Source organism: Gallinula chloropus (genome assembly GCF_964237585.1).
Source record: "Gallinula chloropus genome assembly, chromosome: 24".
Taxonomy (NCBI): domain Eukaryota; kingdom Metazoa; phylum Chordata; class Aves; order Gruiformes; family Rallidae; genus Gallinula; species Gallinula chloropus.
Genome location: NC_140109.1, coordinates 7,993,852 through 8,015,798, shown reverse-complemented (window position 1 = coordinate 8,015,798; position 21,947 = coordinate 7,993,852). Strand labels below are relative to the sequence as shown.

Below are 21,947 nucleotides of genomic sequence, written 5' to 3'. Positions count from 1 at the left end.
AGGGATGAAAGATGTTCCTGGCCAGAAACCGCCCCTGGTAGCACACTGGCAGCCCCAGTAACATTGGGCCTTGGGGCTTTCCTTGCAGGAGGTACTCATAAAATTACCTGAAATCATTTTTAGACCAGTGTCCAACTTCAAACATACAAAATATAGGGTAGTGGCACACAATAGTCTACTGGCCTCCACCTTAAAACCAGGTAAATGTCCAGCAATAGCTCCCAAGCAAAAGGTATGAGGGATGGAAGATGTTCCTGTCCTGAAACCTCCCCAGGGAGTGGATGAGAAGCTGCAGTAATCTTGGGGATCAGGGGTTTTAAAGCCACAGGAACGATCCTAATATTGCTTGACATAATTTCAAGCTCTATCAGGATCCACCTACAAACTTATTAAACGTATTGTCATAGCTCCCAAAGAAAAGGTGTTCCTGGCATGAATCCTCTGCAGGCAGCACACCAGCAGTCCCATTAACCTCAGCTACCGACACACTGAACTTCTGACATGTCGTGGTTTTGCCCCAGCTGAGAACTGGGCACCACACTACCAATTCTTCTTTAAGAGGGAGTGGGGGCAGGGCCTGGGGGGAGAGGGGAGGAATAGAGGGAGGAAGAAAGGGAGGGAGAAGAAAAATCAGTGAAGCCAAAACCTCCTTTGTTGGGATAAGAAGAGTTTACTGGGACAGCGGAGAGAAACAACAACAATAGGACTTTGTAGCAAAATATACAAAACTGGTGATTCTCACTGCACAGGTCAGACCATATAGCTCAGAGCAAACCTGAAAACAAACCATCCCCAAATCTGCACATCCTGGAGCTGCGTCCTCCTCCCCCAAACAATTCCCCCTTTTAGCTGAGAATGACACAATTGAATGGAATCCCCTCTTTGACCAGTTTGGGTAACCTGTCCTGGCTGTGTCCTCTATCTTCTCCTTAGCAGGGAAACATGAAAAACTGAAAAGTCCTTGGTTGCTTGGCAACAACTAGAAACATCAGTGTTGTCAGCACTGCTCTCATCCTAACTCCAAAACATGTCATTCCACCAGCTACTAGAAAGATAATTAACTCTATCCTGGCTGAAACCAGGACTTCTGACAGAGTAGTTCATTAGACTCCTGAAAGATGGGATATATTTCAACACTCTGAAGCTCAAAGCACAAAACAGAGAGTTGAGTGGCATCTGAATGACCAAAGAGCATGCACAGGTGGAAACCTGTGAGGAATTGAAGTGCATACATCCAGCCAGTCTGCTGAAAAGATGACCTTAGGCATGGCCAAATCATCAGGAGAGGTGGAAACACCTGAATGAAGAGGGAGATGAAAGCATTTCTCCTGCTGCCATTGGTACCTTCCCTGGAAATTCCCATTCTGCCATGGTGGGAAAGCATTGCCACTTCAGACAGTACTCAAGGGATTCAGCTTATGTGTGCTATTTTATAAACATAAGAAAAAAATAAAAAGAAAGAAGTAAGAATTGTAGCCCTTTGGTGGCAGACATGATGCAAAGAGAGCACAGCTCGTCATTACGCTGTGTGTGCGTCACACAAGACTGGGAGATGCTGCATTAGGAATGGGATGAAAGTGGACACTGTATTATAGTTTAGACAGACTTGGAGGAAAAACACCCAACAACTAAAAACCATACTAAATACAAACTGGTTCTACCGTGACTTCCATGGTCAGTGATATGCAAGAGAAAATGATCAGATAATCACTGCTTAGAAGTATCCAGTCATCAGTTTCCACACAGCATCCTTGAGCTCCTGGTTCCTCATGCTGTAGATGAGGGGGTTCACTGCTGATGGAAACACTGAGTAAAGAAATGCCAATACCAGGTCCAGAAATAGGGAGGAGATGGAGGGGGGCTTCAGGTGGGCAAAGACGACAGTGCAGACAAACAGGGAGACCACGGCCAGGTGAGGGAGGCAGGTGGAAAAGGCTTTGTGCCGTCCCTGCTGCGAGGGGATCCTCAGCACAGCCCTGAAGATCTGCACATAGGACACCACAATGAACACAAAACACCCAAAAATTAAACAGGCACTGACCACAAGGACTCCAGTTTCCCTGAGGTAGGCATCTGAGCAGGAGAGCTTGAGGATCTGGGGGATTTCACAGAAGAACTGGTCAACAGCATTGCCATGGCAGAGAGGAACTGAAAATGTATTGGCTGTGTGCAGCAGAGAATAGAGAAACCCACTGGCCCTGGCAGCTGCTGCCATGTGGACACAAGCTCTGCTGCCCAGGAGGGTCCCGTAGTGCAGGGGGTGGCAGATGGCAACATAGCGGTCATAGGCCATGACTGTGAGCAGAAAGAGCTCTGTTGAGATCAAACATATAAAGAAAAAGAGTTGAGCCACACATCCTGTGTAGGAAATGGTCCTGGTGTCCCACAAGGAATTGGCCATGGATTTGGGAACAGTGGTGGAGATGCAGCCAAGGTCAGTAACAGAAAGGTTGAGGAGGAAGAAGTACATGGGGGTGTGGAGGTGGTGGTCACAGGCTATGGTGATGATGATGAGACTGTTGCCCAGGAGAGCAGCCAGGTAGATGCCCAGGAAGAGGCAGAAGTGCAGGAGCTGCAGCTCCCGTGTGTCTGCAAAGGGCAGGAGGAGGAACTGGCTGATGGAGCTGCTGTTGGACATCTGCTGCTGTCAAGTGTGGAGACCTGTCCAAGGAGGAAAAAGCACAGAGAGAAATTAGGAAACTCTTTGAAAAAACTTCTTTCAGTTCTTAGGGAATATCCCCAGATTGACTATCTGGATTCAGAAAGATTCTTGGCAGGTCCCTTTTGGGGGTCTGCTTTGTGCTGGCTTGAGCATGCCACTGCTGGGAGGAGGGTCAGCTGTGGCTCTCGATAACTCAGTCCTGCCTTGCAGCAGTCAGTAAATAGAGGGGTGGTGTGATCTCAGACTAAAGCCCCTGTGGATAGGAATGAGTTTTTCAGCACTGTCACTACAATTTCACCTGAGGGCAGAGCAGAGCTTTGGAGCTTTGGTTTTCTCCTGGCTGTACATGAAGAATGTTTCTTCTGTCAGGACGCCCTGACATTGCTGCTGCAGTGCCAGTGAAACCTTCCCCTGAGTGCAGAGTGGGGAGAGCTGCTCTGTCCATCAGCCCTGGTCTCAGCTGCCCTGTGCTGGGTGCTCTGTGATCACACCCTGGTGTTCCCTGTTGAACACCATTGTCTGCCCTGTGTGGGATATCAGGGAGGTCCCAAATCCCGACTGCCAGGGCATTTCTGGGAGTAGCTCCTTTTTTCTCTCTCCCTGCCATTGTGTCTGCTGCCTGGAACTGTCCCTGCAGCTGCTTCTCTTTGCCCATGTCACCGCCTGCTCTGTCCTCACAGACCTCATCCAACCTGCCCTGCGCTCAGCTCTGCTCTGCAGACCCCTCCTGGCATCAGGGCACTGCCCCAGGGAACCTTTGTGTGTGCAGGGCTCACACAGAGCCCTGTGTGCTCAGGCTCAAGTCCTAATGACAAATGAGTTTACACTGCCTTCTGCAAAGCTATCAAGAAAAGTTCGGCTCCCAATTCCCACCCAGTGCACAGGAGCAGAAAATTCAAAGCCAAGACTCTTTCCCTCGAGTGGAAAATGCATCCTTGGTGTTCTTGAAAAGTGTCTGGGAAGTTGCCAGGGATCTGCTGGAGCTGGGAGCAAACCTGTCCTACACAGCACGCTTTGACAGCAAAAGGACCCTACACTGTCCTTCCATGGGTCACACTTTCTACCCAGAGCTTCTTTGTGCACCAACGCAGATGGTACCCCAGCAGGCAGGCTGAGTGCTGACCCTGGTAGGAGCAGGGTCACTACCCCAGCACACAGCCCTCGTGGTGCAGGGAAAGCCCTGGGCACCCCTGGGTGCACACGCTGCTTCACACCTCTGCAGCCATGCCCAGGAGAAGACAGCTGTCCTGCCCTGTCCCTCTGATGGGGCAGAAGGGCATCACTTCCAGGCAGCACTTTCAGGTCCTATAGAGAACCTGTCCTCCTGACAGATCCCACACACTGCCCCATGTCCCAGCTTTAGGAGATCCCTCCAGGAACAGAACCTGCATTGCCCTGCACCCACAGACATACCAGGCAGAGTGCTGAGGATATTTCTCCTCCAGTGAGCTCTCAGCAGCTGTCAGCTCTCTCAACCTCACAGGTCTCCCCTTGATGCCTACAGGCAGTGTCCCCAGCCCTGTGTGCTTGGCAGAGGAGCTGCTCCTGGGCAGAGCTATCTCTTGTCAGGGCTGCTGGGTTGCAGTGAGTTCCCTCCATCCCAGGAGCCCATCCCAGCTCACAGCAGAGGAGCAGGTGAATATGTGTCATACTCCATTCCCCAGAGTCTCCTGTGAGGTGTCCCTGGAGCTCCAAGTAACTAACTTGGAAAGACATTATGTTTTTATTGCCTGTCTCTCCCTTGGCTGGGGAGAAATCCTTCTGTCCAGCAGAGTTGTTTCTCCTGAGCAAACCAGAGCTGGGCAGAAGAATCACCTTTCCGTGTCTCCCCATGAGACAGAAACCCCTGGCAGGGACAGGGAGGTGACTCTTTCCCTCTGTGAGAGTCACTCCAGACCCCTCATCCTTGCTTTGCAGCCCTGGGGCTGGAAGGGGACATGTTTGCCTACCTGAAGAGCCCCTCTAAATCTCCTCCCTATTTACAGATTCACTGGTTCACAGAACACTAGGGATTGGAAGGGGCCTCCAGAGATCATCCAGTCCAACCCACCTTCCAAAGCAGCTCCCTAGGACAGATCACACAGGTCGGTGTCCAGACAGGTCTTGAATATCTCTAGAGAAGGAGATTCCATAACCCCCCTGGGCAGCCTGTCCCAGAGTTCTGTCTCCCTCACTGTGAATTTTTCTTCTCCATTTTGGTGTTGAACCTCCTATTCTCCAACTTGAAGCCATTGCCTCTTTTCCAGTCTCCACAGACCACTTAACCTGGTAGAGGTATTCCTTTAATCAGTGGTTCCACAAGCAGTGAACCCCCTCATCTACAGCATGAGAAGCCAGGAGCTCAAGGATGCCCTGTGGAAACTGATGACTGGATGTTTCTAAGCAGCAACCAATTCATCATCTTCTTCATTGTATTTCTGGCCCTGATGATTCAATGAAATGTAATCATGCTGAATAGATTGATGGAGATGCAGCTTAAGAGACAATTAATAGAACTTTCATATAAGAACTTTCATGTTTTTAAGAATAGGTTTGTTTTGGATTTCAGTGGATGTGGTTTTGCCCCAGCTGAGAGCCAAGCACCACACAGTCACTTGTTCTTTAAAAGGAAGAGGGTGGGGGGACAAGTTGGGGGAGAGGGAGAGGAAAGGGAAAGGGAAAAGAACCCAAATCCAAGGAAACAAAACCTCACAGGTTGGGATAAGGATAGTTTATTAGAATAGCAGAAAGAGAGATATAACAATGATAACAGGACTTTGTAGTGAAATATATGAAACTGGTGATACACAATGGAGTTTGTCACTGAACCACACAGCTCAGGCTGTGAAGCCCAGAGATGTCCCGAAAACGGGACCATCCCCAAAACCGCACGTCCTGGAGCTGCCTCCTCCTCCTTCCAACAGCCCCCCCTTTTATGCTGAGTATGACATAATTGATGTGGAATACCCTTTTTGGCCAGTTCAGGTCACCTGTCCTGGCTGTGTCCCCTTCCTTCTCCTTAGTAGGGAAATAGGATCAACTGAAATGTCCTTGACTGCTTGGCAACAACCAGAAACATCAGGGTGTTATCAGCACTGCTCTCATCCCAACTCCCAAACATGGCATTCCATCTGTTATTAGAAAAGAAATTAACTCCATACCAGCTGTAACCAGGACACTGACATATTTTCCCTGTCAAAGGGGCTGGTTGGGGAGGGGTGGTCATGGCATGGTGCAGCACTCTGTTATTGTTGGGTTTGTAAGGTACTCTCTGTGCTATCACTGGGTGTGAGTGCAATTGGGACTGATATTGTTCCCCTTTTATGGTGCTTTTGTCAGTAAACTGTCCTTATCCCAGACCGCAGAGGCTCTGTCTGTTTCTCCTCCTGGAGTGAGTGAGCAGCATGTGGTGCTCAGCCATTGCTTGGGGCTGAACCACCACAGTTTCCAAGCCACTAGCAGTGAAATACTCTGGGAGAAAGTTCTAGAAAACTGTGTTTCTCCAGGAGAAGGTGGTGGGAAACTGTGTCCAAGGCCTTGCTGAAGGTAAGGTAGACAACATCCAGAGCCCTTCCCTTGTCCAAGAAGCAGGTCACCCTGTCATAGAGGGAGATTCAGTGGGTCAAACAGGACCTGCCCTTATGAACCCAAGCTGACTGGGCATGATCACATGGGGGTTCTTCATGAACTGGATAATGCTGCTCAGGATGTTCTGCTCCATCAGCTTTTCTGGGACTGAAGTCAAACTATCAGGCCTGTGATTTCCCTGATCATCCTTCTCTCCCTTCTTATATAGGGGGTTACGTTGACTGATCCAGTCAGCCAGGACTGATGGAAAGTGGCTTGGTGCACCCCCCTTGCCAGATATCTCAGCAACCTTTCAGCCCCACAGATCTCTGCACACCTCTGTGGTGCAGTAGGACCATCTCCTCCTGGATTGTGGTGGGGTCATTCTGCTCCCTGTCCCTGTCTCCTAGCTCAGGGAATTGGATTCTCTCTGTACAACTGCTCCTATTACTAAAGACAGTGGCAAAGATTTCATTAAGCACCTCAGCCTTGTCCTTATCTTTCCACAATGTTTTCTCTTGAATTTGATAGGGGATGGAGGGTCTCCCTGCTCTTTCTCTTTTTTTAAATGAAGAACAGATGAATTTCTAGTTGGCTTTGGACAAACAATGAGGAGAAACTCTCATCCTGTTGTTCTTCCCTCAGTGTTATACACCCCATGCCACCCCAGGAAGAGCCTGAGCAATGCCTGAGGGGCAGGACCTGTCTTCTCTGGGGCTGGGGGTCAGGGCTTGGCCTTTATGCTTCATCAAACCAACCCAGGGCTTGCTCTGCATCTCAGCTGCTTGTACATTGCCTTTGCCTACCAGCCAACATGGCCTCCAATTACCTGTGCTAACGAGTCCCTGGGGAGGCTCAGCCAGCAATGGCTCTCAGTGGGACTCATTAATACTTCAGGTACTTTGGCTTCTACTTTTGACATGGAGTTTTTTGTGTAATTTCCTCTCAGTACCTGAGCTTCAAGGACTCAGCAACAAATGCACCCCAGGGCTCATTAAAAATTAAAAAGCAAGCCCTAATGAGCTATGTCTCTTCATGTAATTATCTTCAAGTCTTCAAGAGATGTACAGATCATTGAAGCTGTTTCAAAGGGAGCTCAGAGTAAAATTGATTTCTTTTTAAGGGTGTAGGTTATTATTTTCACTGTAGAGGAGAGATGACAACCTCTGACTGAGATTGATCCAGGGTGCCTCCTAAGGAGGTCTGGACTGGTCTGAAAAATGGTCACCTGAGGCAGTGGGGACAACCTTGCTGCATATCTCCACAAGCCCACCATGACTCTCACCAGCCACCTGGGACTTGCATCTCTTGTCCTTACATCAGGTCTCTCTGCTGCACTCCACAGTGGGGTGTTACAGCCCCTCTGTACCAGCTCCCCTGCTTTCCTTAGAGAACTGGCTGCACACAGGCAGCACACAGGGAGTTATTTTCCCACCAACACAACAGACCTGACAAGATTCACCATTAAATTAAACACTCCTCACTCTGTGCCAAGTGCAATCTACCACCAATGATGTTCAGCTGTCACAAAGCTTAACCATGTGAGAGATGTTCTGGTGAGGAAGAAGACTGTGAAATCACCACAACTCAAGAGCTGGCTAAAGACAGACTGAGTCAGACAACTGCCAGAAAGGCAAGAGTTTAACTCCCTGAAACTCAGAGCAGCAGCTGGATGGTTGAGAGGTGTCTGAAAGGTCCAAGGGGAAGGGAAATCTAGAGAGCAACCACAAGTGCTGGTGTGCAGATCCACTGCCAAGTGGTGATTTCTGTCATGGTCATAGAATCATAGAATCTCCTGAGTTGGAAGGGACCCATAAGGATCATCAAGTTCAACTCCTGGCTCCACACAGGGCCAGCCAAGTCAGATCACGGGACTGAACGCATCATCCAGATGCTTTTTGAACTTGGTCAAGCTCAGGGCTGTGACCCCTTCCCTGGGCAGCCTGTTCCAGTGCCAGACCAAACTCTCAGTAAAGAACCTCTCCCTCATATCTAGCCTAAACCTCCCCTGCCACAGCTTCATGCTGTTCCCTCAGGTTCTATCACTGGCCACCACAGAGAAATCAGTGCCTGCCCCTTCTCTCCCTCTCCTCAGGATTCCACAGACTGCAATGAGGTCTCCCCTCAGCCTCCTTTTCTCCAGCCTGAACAAACCAAGGGACTTCAGCCTCTCCCCATGAGACTTCCCCTCCAGACCCTTCACCATCCTCATTGTCCTCCTCTGGACACTCTTCAGTATTTTTATGTCCCACTTGTACTGTGGTGCCCAAAACTGCACCCAGCACTTGAGGTGAGGCTGCACCAGCACAATGTAGAGCGGGACAATCCCCTCCATGAACTGGTTGGCAATGCCATGCTTGATCCACCCCACGTTACAGTTGGCTCTCCTGGCTGCCTGGGCACACTGCTGGCTCATGTTTAACTTGTTGTCTTCCAAGACCCCCAAATCCCTCCAGCGTCTGACCCCCCAGTCTGTATGTGCAGCCAGGGCTGCCCCTTCCCAGGTGCAGGATCTGGTGCTTGCCCGTGTTAAACTTCATGGTGTTGGTGACTGCCCAGCTCTCTGATCTGTCCAGGTCTCTGCAAGGCTTCTCCAAGCTCAACAGAGTCAACAGCTCCTCCCAATTTGGTGTCACATGCAAATTTACTTAAGACAACCTCTATTCCAGTTGTCTGGTCATTTTTGAAAACATTAAAAAGAATCATAGAATCACCAGGTTGGAAAAGACCTTTAAGATCATCAAGTCCAACTGTGCCCATCCTAAGCTAAACCCTAACCTAAGTACCTCATCTACCTCATCTACACATCCAGGGAAGGTGACTCAACCCCCTCCCTGGGCAGCCTGTGCCAGGCCCTGACAACTCTTTCAGGAAAAAATTTCTTCCTAACATCTGATCTGACCCTGCCCTTGTGCAGCTTGAGCCCATTCCCCCTTGTTGACTCTCCTGTCCCCTGGCTGAAGAGTCCATCGCCCACCTCCCTGCACCCTCCTGTCAGGGCAGTGATAAGGTCTCCCCTCAGCCTCCTCTTCTCCAGGCTGAACACCCCCAGCTCCCTCAGCTGCTCCTCATAGGATTTGCCCTCGAGCCCCTTCCCCAGCCTGGTTGCCCTTCTCTGGACACGCTCCAGGACCTCAATGTCCTTCTGATGCTGAGGAGCCCAGAACTGGACCCAGCACTTGAGGTGCAGCCTCAGCAATACTCAGTACAGTGTTGCCTTTCGAGGCGCGGCGACCTGGTTCAGGAAGGGCACGGCGACCACCCCCAGGCCACTTGGTCATCAGCACACAGACACCAATGTGGTGGATGGCAAATGGCATATAATGATGACTGGAACAGCATTATATAGCTTAGATTTATGACATCATTTCCGCCCGCTTACATCATAGGCTAAATGCTATTGGCTACCTGGAGGGGGTCCTACCTTTCCGTACAGCACAACATCTTCCATCCGCCAGGCCTTAACTACCTACACCCTCCCCCTTAGCCTCCTCTAGTAGAATCTTAACCCCCCAGAACCCTTTATAACACTCCCCCACATGCCCCAATTACTCTCCCAAATCCCCACCTTTTCCATCCAAAGCCCCACACGTTCCTCCCCAGCCCATCCCTACATGCTCCCCCTAGACACCATGGGTGCCTCCACCTCCCTCTCCAGCCCTTTCTTAACCCTCACTGTAGCAGGCAGGCAATATGGTGCTGAGGGGGTGTGCAAGTAAGTGCTTGGCAGGAGAAACGTCTCTTTAATGCAAGTGCTGAAATTAGGTAAGTCTAGTCTCATACTGGCCATTTTGCTTCATCTTGTTCTTCTGCTGACTCGTTTTGCTCCTGGGAATGAGCTGTTGGTCCTGAGCCTGGTTATCTGCAGACAGGGAAGGGACTGGCATGGATAAAAATAAAGTGGGTGTGTTTGGAATAGCAGCCACACACAGGAAACAGGATGAAGAAACAATGCCTTTGTACTTAATCCTAAAAAGCCCAACAGGAGCACCACCCCCCGATAAAGCAAGGACTGTCTCTCATTGGTGGGACCCAATGCTGGAGCAAGGGGAGACAGTGAGGAGTCCTCCCCCTGAGGAGGAACAGGTGGCCGAGACAATGTGTGATGAACTGACCCCAAAACACATTCCCCATCCCTCCCCCCCGCCCCCATGCTACTCAGTCGTAGCAAGGAGAGAATGGAAGATGGCTGATGGAGCTGCTGCTGGACATTTCCTGACTCTGGGTATGGAACAGTGTTGCAGAATTAAAAGACAGGAGTTAGGAGAGATTTGTGACAAGGAAAACTACAGTCTTGATTTGTCTTACAAACTCCCAGTTGTGCATGAGGAGCAGAAGCCTCTGGCATGGGCTCCCAAAGAGTCATTCCTGGTCTTCAGTTATGGGTACAGCAAATGGAGGTGACACACAGTTTCCATCAGATGAGGCTCACTCTCATGGAGAAGGGTGTATGACAACTTGCCTCCACCCCAAGTAATTCCCACGGGAGCTGGGACCAGCAGCTCCCTGACAGAAGGAGCCTATTTGTGCCACTGGAACTGAGGCAAGAGGAATCCCAGCTCCAATGAGTTTGTGGCAGCCATAGGTCAGAGTTGCTACTCCTTCCAGCCCCAGGGCTGCAAAGCAAGAATGAGGGGTCTGGAGTGACTCTCACAGAGGGAAAGAGTCCCCCTCCTGTCACTACCTGGGAGTCCTGTCTTACAGGAGAACAAGGAAAGGTGATTGTCCTGCCCAGCATTGGTTTGATCAGGAGAAATGACTCTGCTGGACACAAGGGTTTCTCCCCAGCCAAGGGAGGGAAAGGCAATAAAGACTTAGTGTCTTTCCAAGTAGTTTCCTTGCAGCTCCATGGACATCTCACAGGACACTCTGGGGAATGGAGAATGTGACATATTCACCTGCTCCTCTGCTGTGAGCTGGGCTGGGCTCCTGGGATGGGGAGAGCTCACTGCAACCCAGCAGCCCTGACAAGAGACAGCTCTGCCCAGGAGCAGCTCCTCTGCCAAGCACACAGGGCTGGGGACACTGCCTGTAGGCACCGAGGGGAGACCTGTGAGGCTGAGAGAGCTGATGGATGCTGAGAGCTCACTGCAGGAGAAATCTCCACAGCACTCTGCCTGGTATGTCTGTGGGTGCAGGGCAATGCAGGTTCTGTTCCTGGAGGGATCTCCTAAAGCTGGGACATGGGACAGTGTGTGGGGTCTGTCAGGAGGACAGGTTCTCTATAGGACCAGAAAGTGCTGCCTGGAAGGGATGCCCTTCTGCCCCATCAGAGGGACAGGGCAGGACAGCTGTCTTCTCCTGGGCATGGCTGCAGAGGTGTGAAGCAGCGTGTGCACCCAGGGGTGGCCAGGGCTGTCCTTGTGAGCAGGGTCCCTGTGCCCTGGGGGTTGTGTGCTGGGGAAGGGACTCTGCTGCTGCCTGGTGGGCTTTCCACAGGGACAGACAAGGACCTCTGAGTTGAAGCAGTGACCAAGGGAAGAGCACCCTAAGGTCCTTGTGCTGCAAGAAAGTGCTGCCTGGGTCAACTTTGCTCCCAGCTCCATCTGATCCTTGAGAAATTCCAAAGGGAATTTCAAAAATAACATCAAGGAAGAATTTTCCTGCCTGGGACAATCTTTGCTTTGACTTTTTCTCTCCTGTGGGCTGTGCTGGATGTGGCATATTAGAACTTATTTCTCCTCTCCAGAATGTCCACATCAGAGGATTTCCAGATCCCAGAACACACAGAGGTTCCCGGGGCAGTGCCCTGATGCTGAGCTATAGGACAGGTTGGATGAGGTCTGTGAGGACAGAGCAAGAGGTGACATGGGCAAAGAGGAACAGCTGCAGGGACAGCTCCAGTCAGCGGAGATGTTGTCAGGGAGGGAGAAAGAAGGAGCTGCTCCAAGAAATGCCCTGGCAGTGCGGATTTGCTACCTCCCTGATATCCCCCACAATGCAGACACTGATATTCTACAGGAACACCAGGGTGTGATCAAAGAGCATCCAGCACAGAGCACAGGGCAGCTGAGACCAGGGCTGATGGACAGAGCAGCTCTCCCCACTGCACTCAGGGGAAGGTTTCACTGGCACTGCAGCAGCAATGTCAGGGAGTTCTGACAGAAGAAACACTCCTCAGGTACAGGCAGGAGAAAACCAAAGCTCCAAAGCTCTTCTCTACCCTTGGGTGAAATTGGAGTGACAGTGCTGAAAAGCTCATTCCTGTCCGCAGGGGATTTAGTCTGAGATCACACCATCCTTCTATGTAGTGACTGCTGCCAGGCAGGACTGAGTTCTCGAGAGCCACAGCTGACCCTCCTCCCAGCATGGAGGAGACCTCCCATAAGGGACCTGCCAAAAGTCTTCCTGAATACAGAGTCAAAGTACAATGGAAGAGGTTTTCCTCAAGGGATAATTCCCTGATTTCTCACTGTGCCTTTTCCTCCTTTAACAGGTCTCCATGCCCATAAATAGCAGATGTCCAACAGCAGCTCCATCAGCCAGTTCCTTCTCCTTCCCTTTGCAGACACATGGGAGCTGCAGCTCCTGCACTTCTGGCTCTTCCTGGGCATCTACCTGGCTGCTCTCCTGGGCAATGGCCTCATCATCATCACCATAGCCTGTGACCACCACCTCCACACCCCCATGTACTTCTTCCTCCTCAACCTCTCTGTTACTGACCTTGGCTGCATCTCCACCACTGTTCCCAAATCCATGGCCAATTCCTTGTGGGACACCAGGACCATTTCCTACACAGGATGTGTGGCTCAACTCTTTTTCTTTGCATTTCTGATCATTGCAGAGTACTTTCTTCTGACTGTCATGGCCTATGACCGCTACGTTGCCATCTGCCACCCCCTGCACTACGGGACCCTCCTGGGCAGCAGAGCTTGTGTCCACATGGCAGCAGCTGCCTGGGGCACTGGGTTTCTCCATGCTGTGCTGCACACAGCCAATACATTTTCCCTGCCCCTCTGCCATGGCAATGCTGTTGACCAGTTCTTCTGTGAAATCCCTGGGATCCTCAAGCTCTCCTGCTCAGATGCCTACCTCAGGGAAATTGGTGTCATTGTCGTTATTGCCTGTTTGGCTTTTGGGTGTTTTGTGTTCATTGTGATGTCCTATGTGCAGATCTTCAGGGCTGTGCTGAGGATCCCCTCACAGCAGGGATGGCACAAAGCCTTTTCCACCTGCATCCCTCACCTGGCTGTTGTATTCCTCTTTGTCAGCACTGCCTTCTTTTCCTATCTGAAACCTCCCTCCATCTCCCACACAATTTTATACATCATGGTGTCATTTCTTTACTCGGTGGTTCCACCAGCAGTGAACCCCCTCATCTACAGCATGAGGAACCAGGAGCTCAAGGATGCCGTGTGGAAACTGAGGACTGGATTTTTCTAAGCACGAATAAACTGCTCATCTTCTACATCCATCTGGCCATGTAACTCATGTTAGAACTAGTCTTAGTTTGTAAGGATTTTAGGTTTTTATTTTCCTTCTGTATTTTCTAAGCCTTAACAACATGGTCCACATTTATGCCATTCCTAATGTAGTATCTCCCTGCTCCAGGCCTAAAGACATCTTTTCATCAGACTTGATGGATTCTTGCACTTTGATCACGTCTCCACCTGTGGGGTTTCAGAATGTTGGATAACATCCCATCTTTCAGAAGTCTGTTCTCTCAGAAGGTCAGCGTGTTGATAAGTGACCTTTATATATATCTGATTGAAACTGTATTGGGAGAGAAACTCCTCTTAATGCTGACCCCCTTCACATGACAGTTCCTCCCCATTCCTCCAGACCTTGGAGCCCCACACTGTGACTGGCTGCTTCAGAGGTGTCTTCACTCGGGCTGAGTCCAGATGGACAAGAAGGGCCCTTGTCTGCGTGGCCACGGTCCTCCCCGTGCAGCCCAATGTGCTCGTGGCCAGATTCCTGTTCAGCACCTCTGACTGCTATGGCAGCCCCTGGAATGACCAAATTCTTCTCCCTGCAGCCTGTTCTCCACCCGTCATGTCTGAGCCTGTCTTGATGTGTGGGTGTTGTGCTGGAACCTTTTGTCCTGGTTTCGTTCCAGCCAAGAGCTGGACCAAGAGGCCAATTTCTCTCTAGGAGGATGATGTGGGGTGGGAGGGATTGGAGACAGGGGGAAGGGAGGAAAAATCAAACATTAAAAAATAGTAAATTATACCACACGGGTGATGAACAGTGAAGTTTCTCACCAAACCACACAGCTCAGGCCCTACAGCTCAGAGCCCTGTACTCCTCCCCCCCCCCCACCAGCCCCCTTTATGCTGAGCTTGATGGAATTGCCATGGAACACCCTCTTTGGCCAATTTTGGGTCATCTGTGAAGGTTTATCGAGGTCTTTTTGAAGGGAAACTCCATCTTTTTAATGGTCCACATGTGCTTGCAGGTGTCTCTCCAACTTGTGGTGCCTCCAATGAAATGCCAGCAATAGGTGTTAGAGACCCTGGGACTCCATTGCTGGACGGATGTTCAGCATGTTGGATGTTGGACTATGGAAGAGCCAGAAAATGACATCTGGCACTGTTAGGACTGTTCCCTTGGCTGGGAATTCATGAGCCTCAAGATTTATGGGGCTGCTTGTGTACTCCTGGGAGGTTTCAGGCCAGGAACATCTGCCATCCCTCACACCTTTTGCTTGGGACGTACTGCTGGACGTTTAATAGGTTGGAAGGTGGGCACTGGTATAGCTGGAACGTATAGCACCATATTACTACCCTGAACCTCCCCTTTTACCCCCAAAATTCCCTTATATCCACGCCCAGAACATTTGTACAACATCCCCACACCCCTCCCATCACCTATGGATGCCCCCACAATTAACCCTCCCAGCACACCTGGTGGATCCCCAAAACCTAATTACCCCCACCCCTTCATTTTCACCTCCAAATCCCCTCATATCTCACCCAAACACTCCTCTACACCCCCTAGGTGCCCTCCCTTCTGCAATCATGGGTGCCCTCCACACCTTCATCCTGTGCCCCAGCCCACCCTTAACCCTTCCCAGGCACCCTGGCAGGCACCCCCCACCCCCCTGTATTCCCCTTGACCCCCTGATCCCCCCATAGATATCCCACTCATACACCCCCAGCACTGCCTACACCACCCCCAGGCTCCCTACAGAACCCACGGGTGCCGCCCCTCACTCCCCAGCACTGTGTTAAACCCCCAGCACCACTGGTGGTCCCCCAACACTCCCCATAACCCCAAACCTCTTATTTTCCCCCTCAAGTCCCAACATATCTCTCCCCAGTACGCACTATACCTCCCCCCAAAACACCTCCCCGACCACCTATGTGTTCCCCCCAATTTAATCCCCACATCCAGCCCAGCCTTAAACCTACCTAGTACACCTTGTTGCCCCTCAAATGCCCCATAAACCTCAAACTCCACCCTTCCCCAAAAAAATCCTCCCATGTCCCCCGCAGAACTACCCTGCGTCCCCCACGCCCCACCTCCCCAGCACTAATGGGTTCCTCAGCACCACTTAAGCCCCCTCAGCCAAACATTAATAACCCAGCAAACTCTATACCCACCAGCACCACATTACTCCTCCAAACCCCTTCCTTTTCACCTTCAAATTACACCATACCTTCCCCCAAGACCCTGCCTCAACCCCTACACCCCCCCAGCAACAGTAAGTGTCCCCCCTGCCTCTCCAGCCCTGTCTTAATTCCCCAAGCATGTTTATACCCCCAAACACCATGCAACCCCTCATAACCCTGCTGTAGCAGGGGGCAATATGGTGCTGAGGGGGTGTGCAAGTAAGTGCTTGGCAGGAGAAAGGTCTCCTTTATGCCAGTGCTGAGATCAAGCATGTTCAATCTTAAATGGGCCATATTGCTTTGCCTCATCCTTCTTCTGCTGGCTCATTTTGCTCCTGGGAATGAGCTGTTGTTCCTCAGCCTGTTCATCTGCAGAAGGGAAGGGACTGGCATGGATAGAAATAAAGCAGGTGTGTTTGGAATAGCAGGAAAGGGAATGAGGAGAAAATGCCTTTGTCCTACACTGTAAAAAGCCAAACACCAGCCCCACCCCCCGCTAAAGTAAGGAAATGGGAATGGCACTTCTGAAGGTAAAGGAGACTTTGCAACAGGTGATAGAAGTAGTGCCACAGAATCACAGAACACTGGGGGTTAGAAAGGACCTTGAAAGATCACACAGTCCAACCTCCCCTGCCAGAGAAGGATCATCTAGACTAAATCACACAGGTGGGTTTGAATGTCTCCAGAGAAGGGGACTCCACACCCTCTCTGGGCAGTCTGTCCCAGTGCTCTGTCATCCTCACAGTGTGAAAGTTCCTCCTTACATTCACATGGAACTTCCTCTGCTCCAGCTTGTACCCATTGCGCCTTGTCCTATCACTGACCATCACTGAGAAGAGCCTGGCTCTGTCCTCATGACTCCTGCTCTTCATCTATTTATAAACATGAATATGGTCACCCGTCAGTCTCCTGTTCTCCAAGCTCAAGAGGCCCAGCTCCCTCAGCCTTTCCTCATAAGGAAGGTGTTCCACTCCCTTAACCCTCTTGATTGTTCTGTACTGGGCTCTTTCCATGAGTTCTCTGTCCTTCTTGAACTGAGGGGCCCAGAACTGGACACAACATTCCAGGTGCCATCCCACTAGGGCAGAGGAGAGCAAGAGAAGGACATCTCTTGACCTACTACCCACACCCATTCTAAAACACCCCAGGATGCCATTGGCCTTCTTAGCCAGGAGGGCACATTGCTGGCTGATGGTAACCCTGCTGTGCACCAGGACACCCAGGTCCCTCTCCCCTATGCTGCTCTCCACAGGCCAGTCCCCAACATATACTGGTATCTGAGGTTGTTATTCCCCTGATGACAGACCCTACACTTGCCCTTGTGAAATCTCATTAAACTTCTCCCTGCAAGTAGTAGTACCAAGAACAACTCCAAATATACAAGAGAGTTGTGAGGCAATCACAGTCCTGCCCTGCTGTCGTGCACTGGGGAGCTGGAAGAAGATTCCTGAACTTTTATCAAAACTTAACCGTGATGAAGTTTGTAGGTTATACTGAACTCAGCAGGGAAAGTAGACACTTGGGAAGGGATTGCCACCCAGCAGGAAGATATGGACAGGCTGGAAGAGTGGGCAAGGTCAAGTGTGGGGTCTAGGAGGTAAGAAAGCATAACCCAGGAGTGCAGCACTGACTGGGATCCACCTGGATGGAGAAGAGCCCTGTGCAAAGGGACCTGGGGGTTCTTGTGAACAAGCAGCTCACCAGGAATAAACAGAGTGCTGCTGCAGCAAACAACTGCAAGGTGCCTCAGCATGGGGATCACCTGCAGACATAAAGAAGTCGCTGTCCCACTCTACTCAGCACTTGTCAGGCCATGCCTGGAATTCTGGGTGCAGTTTTGGTCGCTGCTGTAAAAAGAAAGAAGTTCTGTGCAGGTTGGAGAAGGTGCAGAGAAGGGCCACAAAGATGACCCAAGGCCTGGGCAGCCTGCCATCTGAGGAAAGGCTGAGGGAGCTGGGTTTGTTCAGCCTTCAGAACAAAAAGGCTTAGGGGAGACCTCACCAACAGGTTCCAGTACTGAAAGGCTGTCTACAAAGATGGGAGAGACTCCTGTTTTTAGAAGGAATCACATGAAATAGCTGAGGAATAATGGGTGCAAGTTCCTGCTAGAGAGATTCCCACAGGACATAGGAAGAAACTTTTACCCTGAGAACCAGGGTTTGCACAATGTTCTGTGGGAAGTGATGGATTCCCCAACACCAGACATTTGTAAGAGTCAGTGGGATGGGGTGTGGGGCCAGTTGGTGTGTGTGGTGCTTTTCTTGAGACTGAGTCCTTGCCAAAAATGGTTGGACCAAATAGTCTCTGTGTTCCCTTTCAGCCAGGTACTCTGTGATTGTCTGAGTCTAGTAACATCATCACTGTCCTCCAAAAGCACTCATGAGTTGAGCCCTCCTGTTTTGACCCTCAGACAGCTACAACAGTGGTTCTGTTCCAAGAAGAGGGGGAGCAGACTGTGAGGACATGAGGCTTCTTCCAGTAGCCCACTGCAACGTCATTTAGAAAGGAGCTCTTCGTTTTGTTTCTTATTTCTCACCTTCTATAACACCTGTTGCTGTCCCTTTGTTAGTGGCACCACAAGCTGGACAGCCATCTGCAAGCACACAGGAACCATTAACACAATGGAGCGTCACTTCAAACAAACCTTGAGAAACTCTGGGATTAGATTTGAATAAAAACATCAAGAAGATTCCCATCCAGAAGAGATCTTCTTATTCTGATCTTAATTATCTGGAGTGGAATTAATTTCCATGTGGTCACCCCCATGAGGTGAAACCACGAGAATAGGTTCCAGGACAAGGAAGCTCAAGGTTCCACATCAAGGCAGCTCAGACATGACGGGTGGAGAACTGGCTGCAAGGAGAAGAATTTGGTCATTCCAGGGGAAGCCATAGCAGTCAGAGGTGCTGAACAGGAATCTGGCCATGAGCACACTGGGCTGCACTGTCAGGAGTGTGGCCACGCAGACAAGGGCTGTTCTGATCCATCTGGACTCAGCACCAGTGAGGCCAAGTCTGGAGCAGTCAGTCCCAGTGTGGGGCTCCCCGGTCTGGAGGAAGGGGAGGAACTGTCATGTTGTCAGATAAAAGCCTGGCTAGATATGGCTAGGGGTCTTGTGTGAAGAGGCTGTGAGACGTGGGCTTCTGTAGCCTGGGGAAGGGTAGGCTGAGGGAAGCCCTTTTGTGCTGCATTAAAGAACGTAAGAAAGGAAGTCAAGGTGAAACTGCAGCTTTGAAGGTCAGAGTGGACGTGAGGATAAAGGAAAGCTACTCTGAGGGCAGTGCTGTGGTGATAAAAGTCACTCAGAGGAAGTGTAGATGAGCTGGTGGCTTTGTGTTTGTGGGAACAGCTGGAGAGGAGGGAGAGACTGCAGAACAGGCAGGGACATCATGGAGTGAGATCAAGGTGGGGAAAGGGGTTGGGTGCCTGCAGCCTGCAGGCAAACAACACAGGCGTGGGGCAGTGTGGCATGGGCTGTGGTGCAGATGGCCAAGGGTGGCAGCCAGGCCTTTGACTCCTTGACTAGGGCTGATATCCCTGCCACAGAGGCCTCAGAGGAGACACATTGTCCTGACAGCCATGGAGTATCATTGCCTCCTTGCACCCACCCCAGGGGAGTACACCATGTATCATACCCCTGTCTGTCCCTTGGCATCACACCCCACTTCCCAAGGAAGAGCCCTGAGACACAGGTGAGGGTGGTGGGGGCCAGGATCTCCCTGCCCAGGGGCTGGGGATCAGCACTTGGCATTTCTGTTTCATCAGACCAAGCCAGGGTGTCCTCAGCATCAGAGCTGCCTGTGCTTTGCCTGGGTTTGTCCTCATGGCCTCCAGTTGTCTGCTCTAAGGAGCCCATGGGGAGGCTTTGTCAGTAATGGCTCATATTAGGGCTTGTTAATTCTTCAAGGTACTATGGGCATTACTCCTGACTTTGATATCTGGAGAGGTTTCTTCACTCTCCTCTTGGTATCTGAAGTCTGTGGACTCAGAAGAAAACACACCATGGGGCTCATTAATCACACAGAAATCCCTACAAGCATGGCTCTTCAAGTCATTTCCTTTAAAAAAATAGACCTTGTATAACTAATTGGAGAGGTTTTATTTGAGTGATGAAAATTTCAAAGGAGTTTCACAATGGAGGATTTTTTCACAGGAAAAAATGTTTCTGTCACATCTCAGATCATTGAAGACAGTTCAGCAGCATGCTGCAATGGGGGCTGGTCCAGAGGTCTCCTGAGGAGATCTGGACAGGCAGGAAAAGCAGTCTCTTCAGATCAAAACCTGTCTGGAGAGCCTTGCTCTTCCCCAAGCCCAGCAGTTCCCTCACTGGCCTCCTGGGACTCCCAACACTTTTCCTGGCATCATTTGTGCTCACAGTCACAGACAGATTTCTCTGACCACAAACAACAGTTCAACATGACACAGTTTAATAACCATGAAATCTCTCTCCTCAGCTGCCTGCTACGGCCAAGCAGCGTGTGAAGGGGGTCAGCTTCCAGAGGAGATTCTCTCCCAGAACAGTATTAATCAGGTACATAGAAAGGTCACTTATCAACACACTGACTGCCTGACATAACAGTTCATTGGACTTCTGAGAGATGGGACATTTTCCAACTCACTGAAATTCAAAGCAGAAATCAGAGAGCTGAGCGGCATCTGAATGTCCAAAGAGCAAGTGGAGGTGGAAATCTATGAGCAAAGTGAAGTTCATACGTCCCACCAGTCACCAGAAAAGATGTCCCTAGGCATGGCTGTGCCATCAGGAGAGGTGGAAACACCTGAATGACCAGAGAGATGAAGAGGCAGACTGGAGGTGATGCAGGCAGAGGGGAAGGGGAGTGTTTCTTCTGCTACCATGTCTGAGTTAAACAAGACCAGAGATACTGCATGAGGTATGGGATGAAGGTGTTATTATATCAGAGACAAAATAGAAGGAAAAAGCCCCACAGCACCTAAAAGTCCCTATTAAATACAGACTGATCCTAATGTGAGTATCATGGCCAGCGATATGCAGAAGAAGATGAGCATTTTATTGCTGCTTAAAAACATCCAGTCATCGGTTTCCACACAGCATCCTTGAGCTCCTGGTTCCTCATGCTGTAGATGAGGGGGTTCACTGCTGGTGGAACCACTGTGTAAAGAAATGCCAATACCAGGTCCAAAGATAGGGAGGAGATGGAGGGGGGCTTCACATAGGCAAACACACTAGTGCTGATAAACAGGGAGACCACAGCCAGGTGAGGGAGGCAGGTGGAAAAGGCTTTGTGCCGTCCCTGCTCTGAGGGGATCCTCAGCACAGCCCTGAAGATCTGCACATAGGACACCACAATGAACACAAAACACCCAAAACCTAAACAGGAACTGACCACAAGGACTCCAGTTTCCCTGAGGTATGCATCTGAGCAGGAGAGCTTGAGGATCTGGGGGATTTCACAGAAGAACTGGTCAACAGCATTGCCATGGCATAGGGGTGATGAAAATGTACAGGCTGTGTGCAGCACAGCATTGAGAAACCCACTGGCCCTGGCAGCTGCTGCCATGTGGACACAAGCTCTGCTGCCCAGGAGGGTCCCGTAGTGCAGGGGGTGGCAGATGGCAACGTAGCGATCATAGGCCATGACAGTCAGAAGAGACAACTCTGCACTAGCCAAGAAGAAAACCAGGAAGACCTGTGCAGCACATCCCCAGAATGAGATTGCCCTGGTGTCCCACAAGGAATTGGCCATGGATTTTGGTAGACTGGCTGACATGCATCCCATGTCGAGAAATGAAAGGTTAAGGAGGAAGAAGTACATGGGGGTGTGGAGGTGGTGGTCACAGGCTATGGTGATGATGATGAGGCCATTGCCCAGGAGAGCAGCCAGGTAGATGCCCAGGAAGAGGCAGAAGTGCAGGAGCTGCAGCTCCCGTGTGTCTGCAAAGGCCAAGAGGAGGAAGTGGCTGATGGAGCTGCTGTTGGTCATCTGCTGCTGTCAAGTGTGGAGACCTGTCCAAGAAGAGTGAGAATTAAGGGAACTCTTCTTTGAGGAAAACCTATTACAGTTATTAGGGAATACCCTCAGATTGACTCACTTTTTTTGGGAAAACTCCTGGCAGGTCCCTTTTGGGAGGTCTGCTTTGTGCTGGCTTGAGCAGGGTCACCTGTGGGCTCTCGAGAACTCAGTCCTGCCTGGCAGCAGTCAGGA

General features: G+C 50.6%; 2 protein-coding genes across 2 annotated transcripts; both read right to left on the bottom strand.

Annotated features, from left to right (window-relative positions):
- Positions 1–1,714: 1,714 nt before the first annotated feature.
- LOC311200679 (olfactory receptor 14C36-like) lies at positions 1,715–2,638 on the bottom strand (the record flags this gene model as incomplete). Its single annotated transcript, XM_084274961.1, has 1 exon — positions 1,715–2,638. The coding sequence occupies one exon, from the start codon at positions 2,636–2,638 to the stop codon at positions 1,715–1,717; it is 924 nt and encodes a 307-aa protein (XP_084131087.1).
- An 18,163-nt stretch (positions 2,639–20,801) lies between these two features.
- On the bottom strand, positions 20,802–21,725 carry LOC311200776 (olfactory receptor 14A16-like; the record flags this gene model as incomplete). The annotated part of the gene is made up of 1 exon (XM_084275078.1): positions 20,802–21,725. One exon carries the CDS (start codon positions 21,723–21,725, stop codon positions 20,802–20,804), a length of 924 nt encoding a protein of 307 aa, XP_084131204.1.
- Positions 21,726–21,947: the final 222 nt, after the last annotated feature.